The sequence below is a fragment of the Copadichromis virginalis genome, linkage group LG19, assembly GCF_057382275.1.
Source record: "Copadichromis virginalis isolate Kocher_CV1m ecotype Utaka linkage group LG19, C_Virginalis_male_GT1.1, whole genome shotgun sequence".
In the NCBI taxonomy this organism is placed as follows: domain Eukaryota; kingdom Metazoa; phylum Chordata; class Actinopteri; order Cichliformes; family Cichlidae; genus Copadichromis; species Copadichromis virginalis.
Window position 1 is genome coordinate 33,736,192 of NC_140636.1, and position 18,446 is coordinate 33,754,637.

The 18,446-nt window shown below is 39.9% G+C and overlaps 1 protein-coding gene across 1 annotated transcript in view; it reads left to right on the plus strand.

The window, feature by feature from the left end:
* The window catches only part of tmem63c (transmembrane protein 63C), a 45,369-nt gene that overhangs the window by 469 nt on the left and 26,454 nt on the right, over window positions 1-18,446 (plus strand). Inside the window, exon 2 of the mRNA XM_085441089.1 lies at window positions 15,461-15,686. Coding sequence (XP_085297215.1) covers window positions 15,477-15,686 — 210 coding nt within the window. The 5' untranslated portion in view covers window positions 15,461-15,476. The remainder of the gene's footprint in view (window positions 1-15,460; window positions 15,687-18,446) is intronic.

Sequence of the window (18,446 nt, forward strand, 5' to 3'; positions counted from 1 at the left end):
TCGTTATGTGTAACTTGGGGAGCCCGTTTTTAATAAAATAAGGAGCCCCTCAGACTTCCATTCATGCTGCCACCCTCTGTCTGTGTAGCCTGATGCTGTTCAATCTGGACTCTGTTGGATTCGCACAGAAAAAAATGATACCGGTCAACTTCTTGTGACTTGTTGATTCGATGCTTATCCTACTACATGTGATGTGGGTTTTAACACAAGGGTTACCCTGTAAAATAAATGTGATTCTTGAGGTACATTGAGCTTTTACAGTAAGTAAAGCTAGCCTTTTCTGACTGTGTTTTTTCTGTTTTCGGAAATTGGGCAGAGTACTAAACTGACATCTGGTAACATTTCCACCCGACTGTGCTGAAAGCAGGTGGCCTTGAAAATGCCAGATTTGCTATGGACTTTTGACATTTTAGTGGAATACAATATGTCAAACCCTAATGAGAGCCTGGGAGGAAAATACATTTAGAATGGTGATATTCAGATTTTAGCCAAGATGTAGAGCGTAATCTTACAGGACTCAATATATGCACATCTCATCACGTTTGATAACACCAGATGAATGATAGTAATGATGGCAATTAGAGTTGTTTATTCCTTAATTAGAGAGGAGGCCTATCCTGTTTCCAGGTTCCCAATTATGCGTGTTCTATAAATAGAGGTATTGCGCTTTCAGAGAGATCTCAGAAATATCAAGAAGGGTCAGAATTAGTGTCACAGGTTGGATTAAACAAAGCCTTGCGGGTGTGAAAAGGTCGTTTTTGAAAATCAAGGACTTCAGAATCACTGCAGATGCTTTAAATGAAGGGAAGAAACTATATGTTTTTACCTCAGTGTTTTAGACAAACAGATAGTAGGTATTTGTGTGATCGAATTCATACCTAGATGACAAGAACATTGACTAAATTTGCAGCTGATCAATTGCTTCAGTATAAAATATGTATATATTTCATAGTTTCTTACCAAAGTGCTGTAAATTAGTTGCAGGGTTTTATCCTGTTTCTTTAAAATTTGATCCATACGAGTGCACAGTAAGTGTCTCACAGGCATTAATATTTCAAAAGGCTCTAAGCTGAGATTGAACAAGGGCTTTTAGTAGTGATACGGATATGGTGCACTTGTGTAGCACTGAGCAGGTGCAAAAGGGATGGACAATATTGAGACGTATGTTAGAGCAAGTCTTAAACCACATTAAGCCTCGTGTTCATTTTCTCCGCATACTTTGTGTTTGGCTGTTTCTTTGTGTTTGTTTCAGCACCACGAGCAGGAGGACAGCTCCAGCTGGGCAAGTAGATGAGATGAGATTCTTTGCAGTTTTGAGATTAGACAGAAGTGAAAAGCATAGCATAATCTGTGAAGATTAATACCATGCATGCAATAATTTGCACAAGTTTTAAATATTGCAAATGTTAAATGTACCAAAATCAGGTGGAGTAAATAGAAGACAAATTATGTGATACCTCTTGGTGTGCTACACCAAAACCAAACACTGTGTTTTGAAAGACCTGGCTAATGTATTTCATATCTCATGGCCCCTACAGGATTAACTGTATCCTATCACATTATTGTGATGTTATTGTAGGGTCTTTACCTTACAATATAAAGTGCCTTGAGGCAGTTGTTATGTTATGATTTGGTGCTTTATAAATAAAGTTGAATTGAATTGAATATCTATTATTTAACCAGTTAATATAAAGCCATGGTTAAAAAACAAACAAACAACAAAAACAAAGTAGATCCTTATGTATGTCAGGCCATAATAAAAAGAGATGACTGTGCTGACGTGCCACCTTTAATACAGTGATGAATGGGAGTTACATGCATATTTGAGTCAGGGATCGGAGAGAAATAGCTCATGTTGCAGACAGATTGCTACTGTGTAGCACAAAACACGGGTCATCCAGTGAACCATCCCTCTTTCTGTTCTGGTAGTAATGCTGATGATGGTGGTAGTCATGCAGTTTCTCACAGTGAGAAATGCAGTGCAGGTATGGCTTGTGTGCACCAGACATTCATGACTGCACCACATATTTGATGTTTTTCTGCAGGTCATCTCCTCAGCCCCACCACCCCACATACCAGACTGCCAGATGGAAATAAGAATGTCAGAAAACCTTTGCTGTCCTTTTAACAGACCGTTGAACACAAACAGAATATCAGAACAAAGCAAAGGCTGATGATACCACAGTTAGCTGTGAAAACTCCATTTGTATTCCACCTGTCATCTAACCACAGTATTTGTTGGCTCGGGCTTTGTTCTTTTGAAGTCTTTAGTAGAAAGTAGGCGCCCTGCTATTTGAGATTCAAGCTGTGAATTTTTACTGCTGTTCCTCCGAGGTCTATCACAGTGATGCTGATGCATGCAGCGCTGTCACTGATGTATTGTGCACAGACTTTCACAAAGAAGCACCCCGCCATAAACTTACCATACAATGAGGAGTATCAGATATTCACAGTCATACATAAATGTCAGACTGTCTTTTGATACTTCATACTGACAGTGCCTTTTGTGGGCTAGCATTCATATCAGATAAACCTCCTTAGACATTCAGAGAGGTCACAGCAGCAAGAAACAGCATCAGATGCTGTAATTTTCAATTTCTAGTTATCAGATGAATCTGTACGTATTAATCAAATATTTCGAAGCAACTATGCTATATATTCATTGCAGTGTTTTTAAATGTGAATATTTTCCTTTTTTGTTATGAACTGCTGGTCACACAGTACAATATGTTATTCTCCGCAGGTATGTTTATTAAAATGATCTGGATATCTGCAACAAATTAAAGTCCATTAAAGTTCTTTATTAATGTTTTCCACAGTAATATGTGCATATATTGCACTCAGCTTTATTTTCAAGCAGCTGTGGTGTTTAAAATAAATAGACTGTACATGTATAGGTTATATAGTGTGTAATGCTGATAATTATATCTGTTTCCGTAAGTCTCTCTTTGATTAAACCATTGCTGATTGTTTGCCTGGCAATTTTTTGTGTGCCAAGTAATTAAATGCTACTTTTTTATGTAAATATGGTTTAGATAGTGACAGAGACGTTTGTCCAGAATAATATTTTCCAACAGACAGGATTTTATGGTTGACGTGGAGGTGAGGTTTATATTGATTGGGGCTCAGGTTTTCTCACAGGCCCAGTTTTAGGATCATCTACAGGAGAATTTGCAGTGTAAGAAGCTGTGGGTGGAATCGTCCACATCCTGTGTGGTGTGCAGAGAAAATGCAGCTCAGAGAGGTTCTGTGGTTACTGAATAGGTCAGGTACAGTGTAATCAAGCATTCATATCTTAGAGCCAAGAATCACAGATGCTACATTGGTCCTAATAAGGACTGGCCCAGTCCACACAGCAACAGCAAGGCAGACACACAACCACAATCTCTCGGGGCCTTCTGAGCATGTGCAGCCAGACAGGAAGCAGGTGTTAGGTTTGTTGAGGATAGCCTGTGTGTGCAGTCATCGCTCCAGTCATGCAAAGGCTCATTCAGCCTTCGGAAGGAGGCTGGGTGGGGAGGGGACGGTGCGTTAACTGTGAACTCTGAGCAGACACACCTCAGTGATCTGTGTTTGTGTGTCTGATGTGATAACGAGCAAGTTGTGAAAAGAATAAAGCCCCCTCCCTTTCCCTCCACTGAGCAGGTGGTGAGCAGATTGCATTAAAACCTCCGCCCCAATCCTCCTCAGCCTCAGGCTGAGTCTGACAAGGGCTGCCCATCCACACATCCTCCGCCCAAAACCCTTCACAGCAGAGGATGTAGCTCCTGCAGAGTTAGGAATAAGATGCATTCACACATGACATCCCTGTCACAACAGCAACAGTCTACCAATCAGATGCACCACATAATAATGGAAATGTCCCCAACTCACTAGCTCAGTGTGAAGTTAATGAAGAATGTCTTGCATGTCTTGCACTGAGATGGACAATCAGAATGTGTTTAATTTTCGATTGTTCAGGCTAGGGCTGCCACGATTAGTCGACTAGTCACGATTACGTCGACTATCAAAATCGTCGACGACTGATTTAATAGTCGACGCGTCATTTGAAGCTTTGTAAGATCCCAAAAGCAGGAATAAGTAGCAGGATTTAAGAGTGTAATAACGGACTGAAACAGAAGATGGCAGCACTGCATGTACAAGGATGCCAGCTGCCGTTAAACCCCGAAGAAGAAGAAACTGTGTCCCAGAATTCATAGCGCGGCCCAGCGCAGTTGTCAACAATGGCGGTAGCTAGTTAGTTTTAATATTACTCTTATTATTCTTTCTGGGTCACAAAATAAACGTTTAACATATTTTCAGGCGAGAATGTAGCTGTGTAAACCTCAAATATCTGCTCAGTTTATCAAGACACCGCATATTTTCAAAAGCGCTCCGACGTTTTCGGAGGCGTCTGTTACCCACTAGCTCAATAGCTAGCCGGGGGCCATGAGAGCACCGGACTCCCGGCAGATCGTTTTCAAACCCACCGCCCTACTCAGGTTAAACATATACAAGTCACTTAGATAACTTAAAAATGTTATTGTTTGGCTTTTTTCAGTATTTTATTTGTTCCTGAGTAAATCGGCTGAGTTTATTAAACTCCACCGAAACAATCTGCACATTTAATTAGAATTCAATTAACTATCATCTTGTCTTTATTTTTAGTTAGCACAGACCTTAAACACTTAAAGCTGTAAGCTAATGATAGTTATATAAGAGCAGATGCTGCTGGTGCAATAAGCTGTACTTTTACGTTCAATGGATGATGATCTGATTAGTCGACTAATCGCAAAAATAATCGGTGACTAGTCGACTATCAAAATAATCGTTTGTGGCAGCCCTAGTTCAGGCAGAACTTGCCATCTATAAATGTAGCCGATAAGCCGAAGAGCTCACATTATTATGCTCCTGATTTTGTAAATGTACTTTCATCCCTGGACTTTGCTTTGATAAGAAATTATTAAGCTATTATTGATCTTCTGTTGGATTATTTGAGGGCTTAACCATGTCCTGCAGGAAAAGTACCACAGCTGCTTTTGAGTGTGTTGGTGGAAAACTACCGGGGGGAAATCTACAGGGGGCATTCAGTTTTAACCCCTGTCTACTACAGGGGGTTAGACAGAATAATATAAACTGACTCAAGGTGTAAAGTCACACAATTACAAATGCTGCAATGATTGTCAAATGCCAGTGTGAGGTGGAAAAAATACATGTATGTTACTGGGAATTATGCAGGTAATAGACGAAAATATAACTGTACAGGCTAAAACCTGAAATTATGAACATAATTACTGCCGTGCTCCATTTGTTTTTGCTTTTTGTTAATTGTTGCACTGTTGAAATTTTTATTTCTTGTTCATTTTCAGCCAACAGCTAAAGCAGGCATTGACATGATGCAGAAATTGTAGTTCAGTTAATGACTGCAAGGTCAGTCTTCAAGGCTACTGGTTAACCCTAAACCAAAAGATTCCCACCATCACACTTCAAACTTGGCATCGTGTTCTTCTATTGAACAGCTGTCCTTGCTCGGCACCAAATATGAATGCTGCATCTGTCCAGTGAACATTATTCCAAAGCTTCTGGTCTTTGACTGTATGTTAATTAGTAAAATTAGCAAAATGCAGTCTTCACTACATCACTCACTACTAGAGATGGACCGATCCGATATTACGTATCGGTATCGGTCCGATACTGACCTAAATTACTGGATCGGATATCGGAGAAAAATAAAAAATGTAATCCGATCCATTAAATATCACGAAAGCACCTCACAAAACTTGCAACACGCCGTAACTCACCTCAGTAGGCATCACGTGATAGAGCGGCTGTGGCATGCCGGACCTGTGGTGGTCTGGATAGCATTTGGAGCTTTGCTAGCAACCCGGCATTTCATCTCCGACAAAGTTATCCCGAGAGAAGTAAAGCAAGTGTGTAAGTCCATCTCTGAATGTTTGTAAAGCATTCCTGCGTTAAGCTTAACAAGCGACTGCCTCTTCTTGCTGCTACTTCAATCATGAAACTGCTTAACGATCAGCTGATCGGCTTTTCTGTCGCGAGTCCGTCTCTCTGGTTTGTTTTTGGCCCACTTTGCACCAGAAAGAGGAAACCAGCGGCTGAACAACAGCAGCACGTTTAAGCTTGATCAGCTGTTGTTAGAATGTATTTAATATTACTTTCTACTCGAGGATCTTTTTCTACATAGCTGACGCTGGTAACTGTGCAGGGGCGGATCTAGCAAAGTTTAGCCAGGGGGGCCGATAGGGCATGAACAGGGAAAAGGGGGCACAAAGACATACTTTTCTTTCTTATTCTCATTTAAAATGTCGAGCTTTTAATAAATAATTATCTGACACCCAAAGTTTTAATTTGATGCAAAATGAATAGAAGTCCATTACTGTATATAGTAACTATTAAGTCTAATATATATACCCTAGTAAGCTATAGTACTTTTTCCTTTGGGAAGGTACCATCTGTGCAGTCTGCAATTCTGTTGAAGAAAGATGTTGAATCTATTTAATATTTCTTGAAAAATAATTGATTTCTGTGCATTTTTTTCACACTGCATCAAATTAAGGTTGATTACGTCGATTAAGCATCATGAGGTGGAGCGTGAGGGGTGGTTCCCCATTTTTTATTTATTTATTTTTGTTGTTGCTGGGAGTTGGAACCCTATTAGTTAGGTTGCTTAATATTTATGCTAAGTACTCTTTCAAATACCAGAATAGGGAGGATGGTGTAGGTTTAAGTTTATTAGATTGATCAGTATTGCTGAACTATGAAATAATTTTTTTTGCATACAGGTATAACAGAATAGCTTTAGTGTAGTTGTTGTTTTAAACTTGAGTATGAACTTATACAAAATGCGGCAAGATATTTAAAAAACAGTTTTGTTGATTAAAAAACACTATATCGGATTCATATCGGTATCGGCAGATAACCAAATTTATGATATCGGTATCGGTATCGGACATAAAAAAGTGGTATCGTGCCATCTCTACTCACTACAGACCCTGCGATAAAACTTTGGTATTCCTTACAGAGCAGATTGCTCTAAAGCTGAATTTTTTATCATCAGCCTTTCCTAATTTGTTAAATTTTTAAGGCTTATTTACATCAGAGAATAGTGTTTGGCTCTAGCCTTGCTGGATATCGCAACAGCATATAAATCGTCTAGAGAAGCTGCTAATAATAATAATAAGATACTAGAGAAGCTGCATGGACTTGGACTGCTGCAGGAAGCAGGCTTCGAGTCATCTGTATCTGATGCCAGTGGCCAAGGGTCACTGTAAGCAGTGTACAGAGAAACAGAAGCCAAAGCTTCTCAGCTTGAATGGATTCTCGATAAGTGCTTCAGCCACTGAGGTTTGTTTCACTGTCTGCCCTTCAACATGATTGACAGGAGAGCAAACGCATAGATTATATAAAAGAAAAATATGATCCTCCTTTGAAGTTTGATGAGGCCAGACTGGAGGTTGCACTGACTCCCCATCTCATCTTGAAGTACAAAGCATTACAAAAGGAAAGAGTCTGGTTATCATGGTAACCTAGCTCTCTCTACATAACCCTCTCTTTTTACAGTCTTTTAGGTGATACCATTATTAAGCTACGAATTTTCTCCATTGTAGCTTTAAGGTTTTCATCAGAGTCAAGTGGCAGTTATCTGTTAAATTTTTTTGTCTACCTCCACTCACTTTATCCCATACATCTCAGCACGAAAGGTCGGAGGAGATCTCCCACTATGTGTTCTCTCATGCAGTTTCATTGGCTTTTTAAAAGTCAAATAAAGAGAGATTCTTTATGCAAAACACTTTTTAAAAACTAGGATTTTGCTAATTAGGGTCTCACCTTCAGAAAACCCTGCAGGGCACAGCTGACAAAAAGAAAAGTTCATGCATATTCTACCAGCTCCGAGCCGTCACAAAAGCAAACGATAAGGGAAATGTCAAATCTTTCCTGTCTGTGCAGGTGCGGCCGTCTCGCGCAGAGAGGGCATATTTTGCAAACACAAACAGAACAGGGGGAAAATGTTTAACAAGGCTGCAGTCAGTGCAGTCAAGAGGAGAAGCGCGCCTCTGAAGTCGTGAATGTTTTATTTATGGCGATTGCAAATTGTACTCGGGGTTATATCATAGTTATGGTGACAGTAAGTTGATTGGGTGCAGAGGTTTGGAAGTCACCAGAAGTTTACATTTTATATATAGTTCATTTCTCAGGAAAAACGGGCCCATCGCTCTCTCGTTCTCTCAGGCAGGGGATATATCTTGATCCAGCTGAATGTTTTACGAAGGAATGGGAAGTTATACAGAGACTGTCCACCAAATACTTTATGGTATTTATTAGCCTGTGGTGCAGCTGGGAATTAGAATCCAGCCTCTCTGAAGCAAATTTATATGTAGAGATTACGGTTTTCCCTGACATGGATTTTATATCATAGCAGCTTCTTATTTCAGCATGACAAATCATCTGTGAAGAGATATGGCACAGTTATTTAAAGGATAGTAAAAGCTAATAGTGGATGCCAACACTTGGTTTGAATATTTATTTCTTTATCTTGCTTTCACAGCCCAGCATATCCAGTGTCTTTGATATGGCGCTATATGGTGGAAGACAATGCAAGTTTGTCTGGCCCAGATTCATGGCACAGAAAATGGATCCTAATGACTTTGGAAGCCTCCCTGTTGTTTTTCTTAGCACCACCTGTTATTTTTGTTTTTGGTGTGATTGTTTAATAGTTATTGATGCCAAATTTGCTTCACACATTCATGTCCCTGTCAACATGGATTCCACTCACTTAGGTGAACCCACTGACTTCTCCTCTAGTGCCATCGAGAGATCAACAAGAGTATAATCAAGTGTCTTCGAGCTAGTGGGATTCCCATCAACCCTCAATTGGTTGGACAGGTTTTGCCTTCAGGACTAATTCTTAATAGCAAAGATTCAACAAGGTGCTGGATTTTGGTCCATATTGATTTGATAGAATCACACAATTGCTGCAGATTTGTCAGATGCAGATCTGCCATTGCACCACATCAGAAAGGTGCCAAACTGAATTGAGATCTGGTGACTGGGGAGGCCTTTTGAGTACAGTGAACTCGTTGACATATCTTCAGGAAACCAGCTTGGGATGATTTGAGTTTTGCAACATAGTGTGTTATAGTGCAGGAAACAGTCATCAGAAGATGGTACACTGTGGTCATAAGGGATGGACAGGGTCAGCAGCAATACTCAGGTAGGCTAAGTCTTCCATTGGCCTATTTTTCTGATGTTGTGCAAATTGTAGCCTCAGTTTCCTGTTATTATCTGACAGGAGTGGACTACAGTGTGCTCTTCTGTTCCTGTAGCCCAAGTCCTTTAAAGTTTGTGTTGTGCGTTCAGAGATGCTCTTCTGCGTACATTTGTTGTGGATGTTTGAGTTACTGTTACCTTCCTAGCAGTGATGGGAATAACGGCTGAAGGAAACGGTTTCCAGGGCCTAATCCGTGGATCGACTTCCTCCGAGGCGTGGACGTCTATAAGCAGAGAATGTACCTTCACCTATCAGCAGAGAATGTCCCTTAGTCTGTAACACAGTCAAATATATTCTCAAGCAACATTCAAGCATGCCATTCAGCGTGTTAGTACGAGCTCGGGAGCAGCTTGGGAGAACAAGAAAACAGAGACTGCTTTAGATTGTCTTCCCAAATTGACTCAACTTTATTCACAAGTACAACAGTTTATATAGAGGGTAAAATTCATGAGACAGCAGATTATCAGTTTAAACCAGTACAGACCAAGATAAGGGAGCGTCTTCCTGCCCTTGGGTGAAGAAGCATCCTTTGTATAGTTTATCAGTTCAGCTACAATTGTGATTATCTCAGCGACATATTTTCAAGGCACAAAACGAAGAGTTCTTTCATTAGTGAAATCTGGAACAAACCATTTGGCCTTCAACAGGCGTCTAAAAGATTAAGAAACTAATGTAGCTGAGGGAGTGATCTCTGTGGTATTTCAACCTTGTACCAGCCTGTGATTCTCACACATCAATTCTTGGGTCAAAGAGAAAAACACTGAAACAAAGGGGCCTTATTGAATGACAGAGTTTTCCTGCATAATGTCACTATAAAACAATATCCAGTAAATGCTACCATGGTACTAAAATACCTAACAACGGCGTTACTTTTTTCAGTAACGAGTAATCTAACTAATTACTATTCCTATCGTTACAACGCCGTTACAGTTACTAACAAGAAAATGCGGTCCGTTACTATTTTTCAACAAACAGACGGTTGAAGCTGTCTTCAGCTTACCGCATCTTATATCAGTTGCACAGAAGTAGCTGTAAGTAATCTGGACGCTACAGCTTTAAGCAGCTGCGCGCGCTCGTAACTTCGTAACTATAATTAATTACTTTTTCAAAGTAACTTGCCCAACACTGCTTCCTAGTAGCTCAAAGTGGCTATTATCCTCTGATCACTCACTTTAACAAGGTATTTTCAACCAGAAAACTGCAGCTCACTGGCTTTTTCTTTTTCTGACCGTGATCTGTAAACCCTAGAAATGGTTGTGTGTGAAAATCCTGAGAAGATCAGCAGTCTGACATACTCATTGTTATTGGTGCATGTCTGGTGCACAAAACACGTTGCATTCAAGGTTATTCAAATCATTATTCTTCAATATTCTGATACTCGGTGTGAACTTCAAGAGGTCGTATTGTTGGGCTGATTAGATATTTGCATTAGCAAGCAGTCGAACAGGTGTACCTAATAAAGTGCCAGTGAAAGGGTTAGTGCTAATTAGCACATTTTTGCATTGTCACCATCATTGAGCTTGTTGACATGTAAATATTAGCTTTTTGCTTATAATACTACCATCAGTGTTTCAATATGAGGTTCTTTTTCTTTGTGTTTTAACAAATAATTTGTAGGTAATGACACAACAAAAATAGTCTTTTGAAAAAAATCCAGAAGCTGGTTTCATCAAAATAATATTAGTAAGGGCATGAAATATGTCTGGATTGAATCGCAGTTTACCGCAAGTGATTGATTTGTTGATGAACAGTGAAATTGTTTTGTCTGACACACACACACACACACACACACACACACACACACACACACACACACACACACACACACACACACACACACACTTGTACATTCATGACTTGAGAAAACATCACACTGAGTTATATTCATTCTTAGGAGCCTCCTTTAACCTTCACTACTTCTAAAACACAAAAAATATCACAGTGAAAAATACTGTTAGGTCCATAATGTGTTGGACTGAGATTATGTAGTTTTTATCACGAACGTCACCACAGCAGATGTTAAATCAGATAGCCAACGTGTGTTTGAAATGCAGAGTTTTTACCTTTAATTCAAGGAGATTTAAAAAAATAAATTGCACTGTTTATGAATCACATTTTACAGACAGTGCCTCATTTTTCAATGTTCAAAAGCAATTGGACAAACTAGCATAATTTTAGATATAAGGATTTTTTTTTTAAAGATACTTGGATTAAAATCCTTTGCAGTCAAGTACATCAAGTGTAGAATCAACAGACAAAACTAATTGCAGTGTTTTCGCCCTCGAGATGCTCTACCAGACCTTCAGTTGGTGCTTGTTTTTTTTTTATATTTCTGCCTTCAGTTTTGTACTTAGTAACTGAACAGCATGCTCTGTTGGGCTGAGATCAGAAGAATATCCAATTTCTTTGCTTCCTTGTCTTGGGTTGCTTTTGCACTATGCTTTGGGTCATTGCTTGCCATCACCAGTGTGTGAATGTGTGCGTGAATGGGTGGATGACTGGATATGTAAAGCGCTTTGGGGTCCTTAGGGACTAGTAAAGCGCTATATAAATACAGGCCATTTACCATTTACCATTGTCCATTTGTACTGTGAAGCCCTATTTGATCAGTTTTGTATTTGGCTCAATCTGATCAGAGAATACAGCCACGGACACTTTACAATTCATCCGACTGCTTCTAACAGCAGTCACATCCACAATAAACACCAGTGACACAGTTCCACCATGCATGCTCATGCCATAACATTATCTCTACCATGTTTGACAGATGATGTGATAATCTTCAGATCATTAGCTGTTTCTCTCCTTCTCTATACTTCTGAATTCTGATATGAATTTTCAGACTTTTTTAGAAGGTTTTTTTTGGCGAAGTCTAATCCAGCGTTCTTGAGTGTAACCGGTGGTTTGCACCTCTATATTTATATTTATGAAGGCATTAATTGATTGTAGACTGACACACTTTGTCTCTCAAGTGTTAATGACTTGGGTTGATGTTGAGAAGTTGTTTTTCTTAACTATGGAAACAATTCTACCATCATCCACTTTAGTTGTCTTCTGTGAATTTCAGGCCTTTTGGTGTTGCTGAACTGGTCAGTCTTTTTTTCTTTCCTCTCTAATCCTCTGGAGTCAACGAACCCGCTGGTGTGTCCAAATCACATGACCAGTTTAAGATGGCGTAGCAATAAGACGCAGCCTCGCTGAGTCTCTGTCTCAACTTGTGTGGAAAGTGCAGACTTTTTAATCTTAACAGTGCAGTTATGTGAATTTTATTGGCAGTTTAATGCAGTCCTACCTCACAAAAACAGACTGAAGCCAGCAAAATAACCATGCCTATGTTTCCCATGTTGTGGACACATCTTACTGTAAACAACACTACAGAAGCATTTCAGATATTTAATAATGTGACAGTGTTGCTCTTAAACTATGTAAAAATAACCGTTACAAAAGCAAAAATGTTCCGAATCACATTTAGTGTTATGTTTTAGATCATCTCAGTAGATATTTGGGTTCAGGTGTTTGCCTTAGTTTGATATTGCTGCTCTCCCAAAGTGTGGTTAGGGTTGGCACAGACAAACACAAACATCCATCAGCTGTTTTTCTGGTGCACTGAGCAGATTAGATGACTTGAGCTAGGTTTTTCTTCTTTACAGCTTGCCATTTTTTCTGCTTGCCCGACTCAAACTTAGGTGTAGCTCATCAGAAGCTCACGGCTCCTGTATTGACTTCAGCATCTGTGATGATAATAGTCTCACTGAGCACAGAGGAAAGATACCACTCATTCTGCCAGCGGGAAGCACAACACTGCTTCACAAGCCAAACATCAGTTTGTAATCTGCTGCGTTGGCTTGGAAGCTTGATTCGGAGGAGGAGAGATGTGGGAGCAGAGGGAGAGGCTTAAAAAGACTCCGGATTTGCAGAGTCAAATAAGCTGGAGGAGAAATGGATACCTTGGGATCAGCATTAGCATGTCTGAGCGTTTAAGCACGAGGGTTAGGACAGAAAAGAATAACCATGGAGTCGCAGCATTAAACTGCTGAGTCATGCTGTGACGTTTGTCCAAATGTTGTGCAAAACCACTCCACAGTCAGCCTGTATCCTTCAGCATCCTGCCCGGTCCTTGAGGTGCAGAAGAAGAGTTTCACTGTTTGCATCAGCAGCCGGCAGCAACAGAAGTAAGTGACTTGTCTGGTAAAGGAAGGGGGGAGAGCTCAGTGGGTCAGTAGAGGTGTGTATAAGCTTCTGCAAGTCAAAGTAAAACGTAGCATGTTTTCAGTTTATACTTACCTTGCGGTCATCATTTCTGTTAGGAAGATTGCAAAAGGGATAGAGCTGTTGTAGAAATAAACCACTTAGATTTAGTCTGTTAATCAGACAACTTGGACAAAATTAATCTCCAAAAATTCATCATCCAGTAGCTGCAGGTATAAACTACACTCATTTCTTATAATTTATGTGACAAACTACTTAATGGCAGTAGGAGTTTCTGTGTTTGTTTAGTCAGAGCACAGCGTTCGCTCTTTGTGCCATAAATGTATTTGTTTACTCGTCCATTTTTAGCGCTAAAACAATCCCTTTGTTTATACTAATGGCTCAAATTCATCACTGGCAAAGGGAGAAAAGGTGATCTATGAAACAGGTGTGTATGTTATGGATTCAATTTGTGACCAGTCCTCAGGGAATCTCCTTCCAAGTCATCTCCACAGGGAGGATGCTGCTGTATCTGACAGCATCTGAATATTGACTGTAAGCTATACAGTTTCACAAGCCCTTCCTGGGTTATATTTTTAACTTTCTGCTCCTCAGACCTTTTCCGAGTGTGACGTACAACACTCGGGCAGCACTACCATTGATCTGCTCGCCTCCTACACGAGAAATCTTGCTGTGCACAACATGAGGTGTTTGGTAAATGCTTCAGAAAGCTGTGATGGAGCTTCTCAAGAAGTGACATCATTGGTGCAGCGATAAATCATCCCTAGATTAGGTTCAGTAATCGTTGCCAATTTGATGGCTTTTAGTCTCCTTTCCTTTTTTCTCACTCTGGTACCTTTTCATTTCTTGGCTGCCGTTTCCAACTGCGACTCACGCAGCGTATTTACTACAGAGCATGCCGTTCTGTGACAGCAACAACATCTCGTGGAATATTATTTTCACCATGAAATCTGGTCGTTTATGTGAATCTGCAGCACTGACGCGGAACTTTGTCAGCACTGCGTTTCAGCTCCATTTCCTCCGAATGTTTATTTAGTAAGGAGTGTACACAAGTCGAGCAGCTGGGAGTGGGGACTGTATTGATTGAAAATGAGGATGGTGTGTGCTGGAGGACAGATGGTTCAGGCCTTCGTTCTGTGGTCATGGCAGTGTGAGTGATCATATCCTGTGCACGCTTCACAATCTGTTCGAGCTTGCAGTTGGGTTTGTTGTTAAATCTTGTTGGGCTTGTTTGTATTTTTTCTAAAGAGCATCCGGTAAATCTGTTATCCAGTTTGTCACTTTCATGTAGCATCTCTACTTCCATTTGTCTGATAAAGAAAAGGAGCAAACGGATCAATTGTAGCTAATGGACCGTGATGCTCATTAAACTGATCCTTGCAAATGCAATCATAACTGCACTTAGAGTGTGTGTGGCACTTGTCTGATGAAAGTGAGTCACAGCAGTGAATGAACTTCCAGTTTCACAGATTATTGCTAACTAACAGTGTCATTCTGATTCTTTACAGGCAGAGGCTGGGTATTCAAAAGATGGGTGCAATAACAACAAAGACTAAAGCTGTTTAGAGTGACCCGTGTATTCTTTGAGAGATGAATTGCCACATTATTTATCACACAAAATGAAAAGGTTGGCTCATAAACCGTGAAGTAAAACTCCTCATTTAGCTGGATTGGGTGCTACCGCCTAACTTGAAGTATGAAGGTGGTTCTTGTTAGCTAATATTAGCACACTTTAGGTATATAACACTGCTGTGTAAGTGTAGTTTATATACCACCTGTGACTCTTTTAAAGCCTTTCATCTTCAAAAATGAGGAAACTTATTTGTTAAGCAGATGAAGTTTACATGTAATAAAATGTGCTTTTACAATGGAGTTTTTAGCTAAATGCTAAATATTAACATGTTAAGATAATGCTAAATTAGCATTAGTTTAAATACTATGGCTAACACATTGTAAGTGATGCTCATCTGTATTTCCCATTAGATATGGTCCATTGCTGATGGCTCAGTCTGAGCTGTTCGTGACGAGAGCTTCCCCTGTGGAGGCGAGGCCCGTGGAGCTAGATGTTCTGGGGTTCCTGCAACGTTTTGGGGATGAAAACAGCACAGCTGAGAGATGCTACCGCTCGCACTCCCACAGCAGCGTCCTCCAGGGTCTGCCATTTGGTGGGGTTCCCACGGTCCTCGTCATCAATGTCGTAATCTGGATGGTAAAGACTCAACCAAACTAACTAACACTCAATATTACTACACAATAATACAGAGCTTCCCAAAGTGTGGGGCCCGCCCCCTAGGGGGGGCGCAGAGCCATTGCATCGGGGGCGCGGTATGAAAAGGGGGAAAAAAAAAATGCTTGGACACTGCTAGCACAGGGCGCCCGAATATGCTGAATATGTTTCCAAAACAACTACTAACTACTCCTACATTTTGGAGATGTTAGCTCTTTATACAGTAAAGTTACAGTGGGATACAAATAATATCAGGCTCATCCTGCCACGATTTAATCCCCCGGTTCAAATCACGGACAAACAGTATCCCACAGCTGTTTATGTTTTTGAACCCATTTTGCACAGAGAGGCATTTTTTGAAAAATGTATTGATATGTTGAATATTATTACACAGGAAAAAACAACTACATGTAAAATAATGACACCGTGAGGCCTCTGCCTTTCTAAATGGAGGGACAGTAACTGCGTGTGTGTATGTAAGCCTGTAAAACCTGAAGATAGTCAGATTAACAGTATTTAGTTTCTATCTGCCATTCTGCAATTCCTCTCATGTAAACAATAACGTGGCGCACAGCTGACGTGAAAAAAGACACATACCTTTGACGTTGCGTGACGAACTCTGTATTCCTCGTCCACACGTTAACGCAAAAAAAGGATTTAAAAAAATCTCAGTTATCGGTGATTCAAAACGCCGTTTACGTGTGGACGAAACAGCTGCGTTTTCAAAAATACCCGTGTAGGTGCGGACGTAGCGTAAAAGAGTTAGTAGTTTATTTTATTACTACCTGCAGATTACTTGTATTTGCTTAATTGTTTACTAAATGTTTGAGGTGTGAAATAAACTGCAATGGAGCAAAATATGGGCGTGTGTGGTTGGAGGATGTGTTTGTGCGTGCGCGCGCACCCGGGGGGCCGCGAACATTTTTCTTGTAAAACAAAGAGGGCCCAGCAAAAAAAGTTTGGGAACCGCTGCAATCATACAACAAAGTCACAGTAGCATGCAAAAGTCTTGAGCCACCCTTCATGTCATTGCATTTTCTTTCCAAGGAGCCAGACTTTTCGTCATTTTTATTACGTTGGTCCTGAGTAATAGTTACCTGAGCTTTGTGAAGGTCTCTGGGCTTTTTTGGCTGATTTTTCACTCATTATTAGTCCCATTTTGTACCCAATCATTTTCCAACTCATGTTTTTTTTTTGTTTGCTAAACCACTTAACAGTAACCTATGAGTCATTCAAAGCATAGAAAAGGCACCTAACTCAATAGATGAGCCAGTGTTGTGTCTAGATATTACAGATAGCTTAGCAAGGAAGCAATTTTAAATGGTATCTTTAGGCAACAACAGAATTTGTTCCCATTTCTTTATCTGAATTTATGAAAAATGCCAAAGATAATACAGTTTGACAGGCATTAAATCTTATTTTTGCATCAACAAGGTTATTCCCAAAGAGTTATTAGCTGGAAAACCTGACATGAATCAGCGTGGTGTCCAGTGTGTCCTTATAAAATCTGATAAAACTGGGCAAGTGGAGGAAAAAAGAACAGGTAGCAGATGAATAGCGTTCACTGAGATGCATCTGGCCCTTGAGTTGATCCATCTACTGTTTGCTAAATGGTCTCAGTGAAAGGGTGGCTGTGAAGAAGCCATTCTTATGGAAGGGAATCAGGGAGAAAAGGCTGAAATATGCCAAATTATACAAGAACTAGACTAAAAAAATCAGTGATAACAGGCCTGGATTGATGAATCCCAATTTAGTTCAAATCACTGTGAATAGTTGACCTCCTAACTCTTTCATGGCATGCATTTTAAACTTGTCTTTGCTATTTTCTTTTACCTAATTTTTGTTTCTGATTAAAGTTAGATCCACACATGAGGACATTCACTTTAAATTTCGATAGAACAGTTGCAGTATATGTCCTCGTAAGTGGATATCAGGCCCTTGTAGAGCAAAATGTAGTATTTTCTTCTAGACAACCCAAAATGTGATGTCCACATATGTGGACACCAGGTCCTAGGAGGTTAAGGTGGTGTTCAGAAGAGAGTTAATGTCTACAGCCACCTATAAAATGTAGAGGAGGCTCAGTCATGGATTGAGGGTCTATTTTAGCCGGTGGTGATAGGGGCTGATTTATGAACATAGAAAAGTATTGTCAGACAATACGGCAACACCTTCTTTTTTCAGCATGACACTGATCCCAAACACACTGCCAGGGGCCATACTTGGATACAAGAACACACAATGGAAAACTGTCAGTCATGGATTAGCCTCCCCACAGCCTGGGCATCAACATTACTGAACAGTGTGAGATCATTTTGACAGAGAATGAAACAAAAATATACTTTATTTCCACATATGTTTGCGCAAGTTTCTGTAAATACACCTATTTCCAATTTTCATGCAAAGTATAAAGACATTAGGAAATCCCAAGGTTTTTGCACAATACTGTAACTCTGTAGCGTCATGGCAAATTGAGAGAAAAACTTATTTCAAGTCCTATGTTGATATTATCTATTCCTATATTGATTAATCTACTCACTATTCCCTTTTTGTCCAGCAGAAAGTAAACAGTGATTTGTCTCACAGCTAATATTGTTCAGAGACTTTTTCTCTGAGCGTGAAAAAAACAGAATATCTTTATATTCGAGAAACTGAAACAGTGGAGTTTTGTATGAAAATAAAAATGAGATTCTTGAAAGTTATTCTTTCCCAAATTATAAATCCTTCAGCTTTGGTAAAAGCACA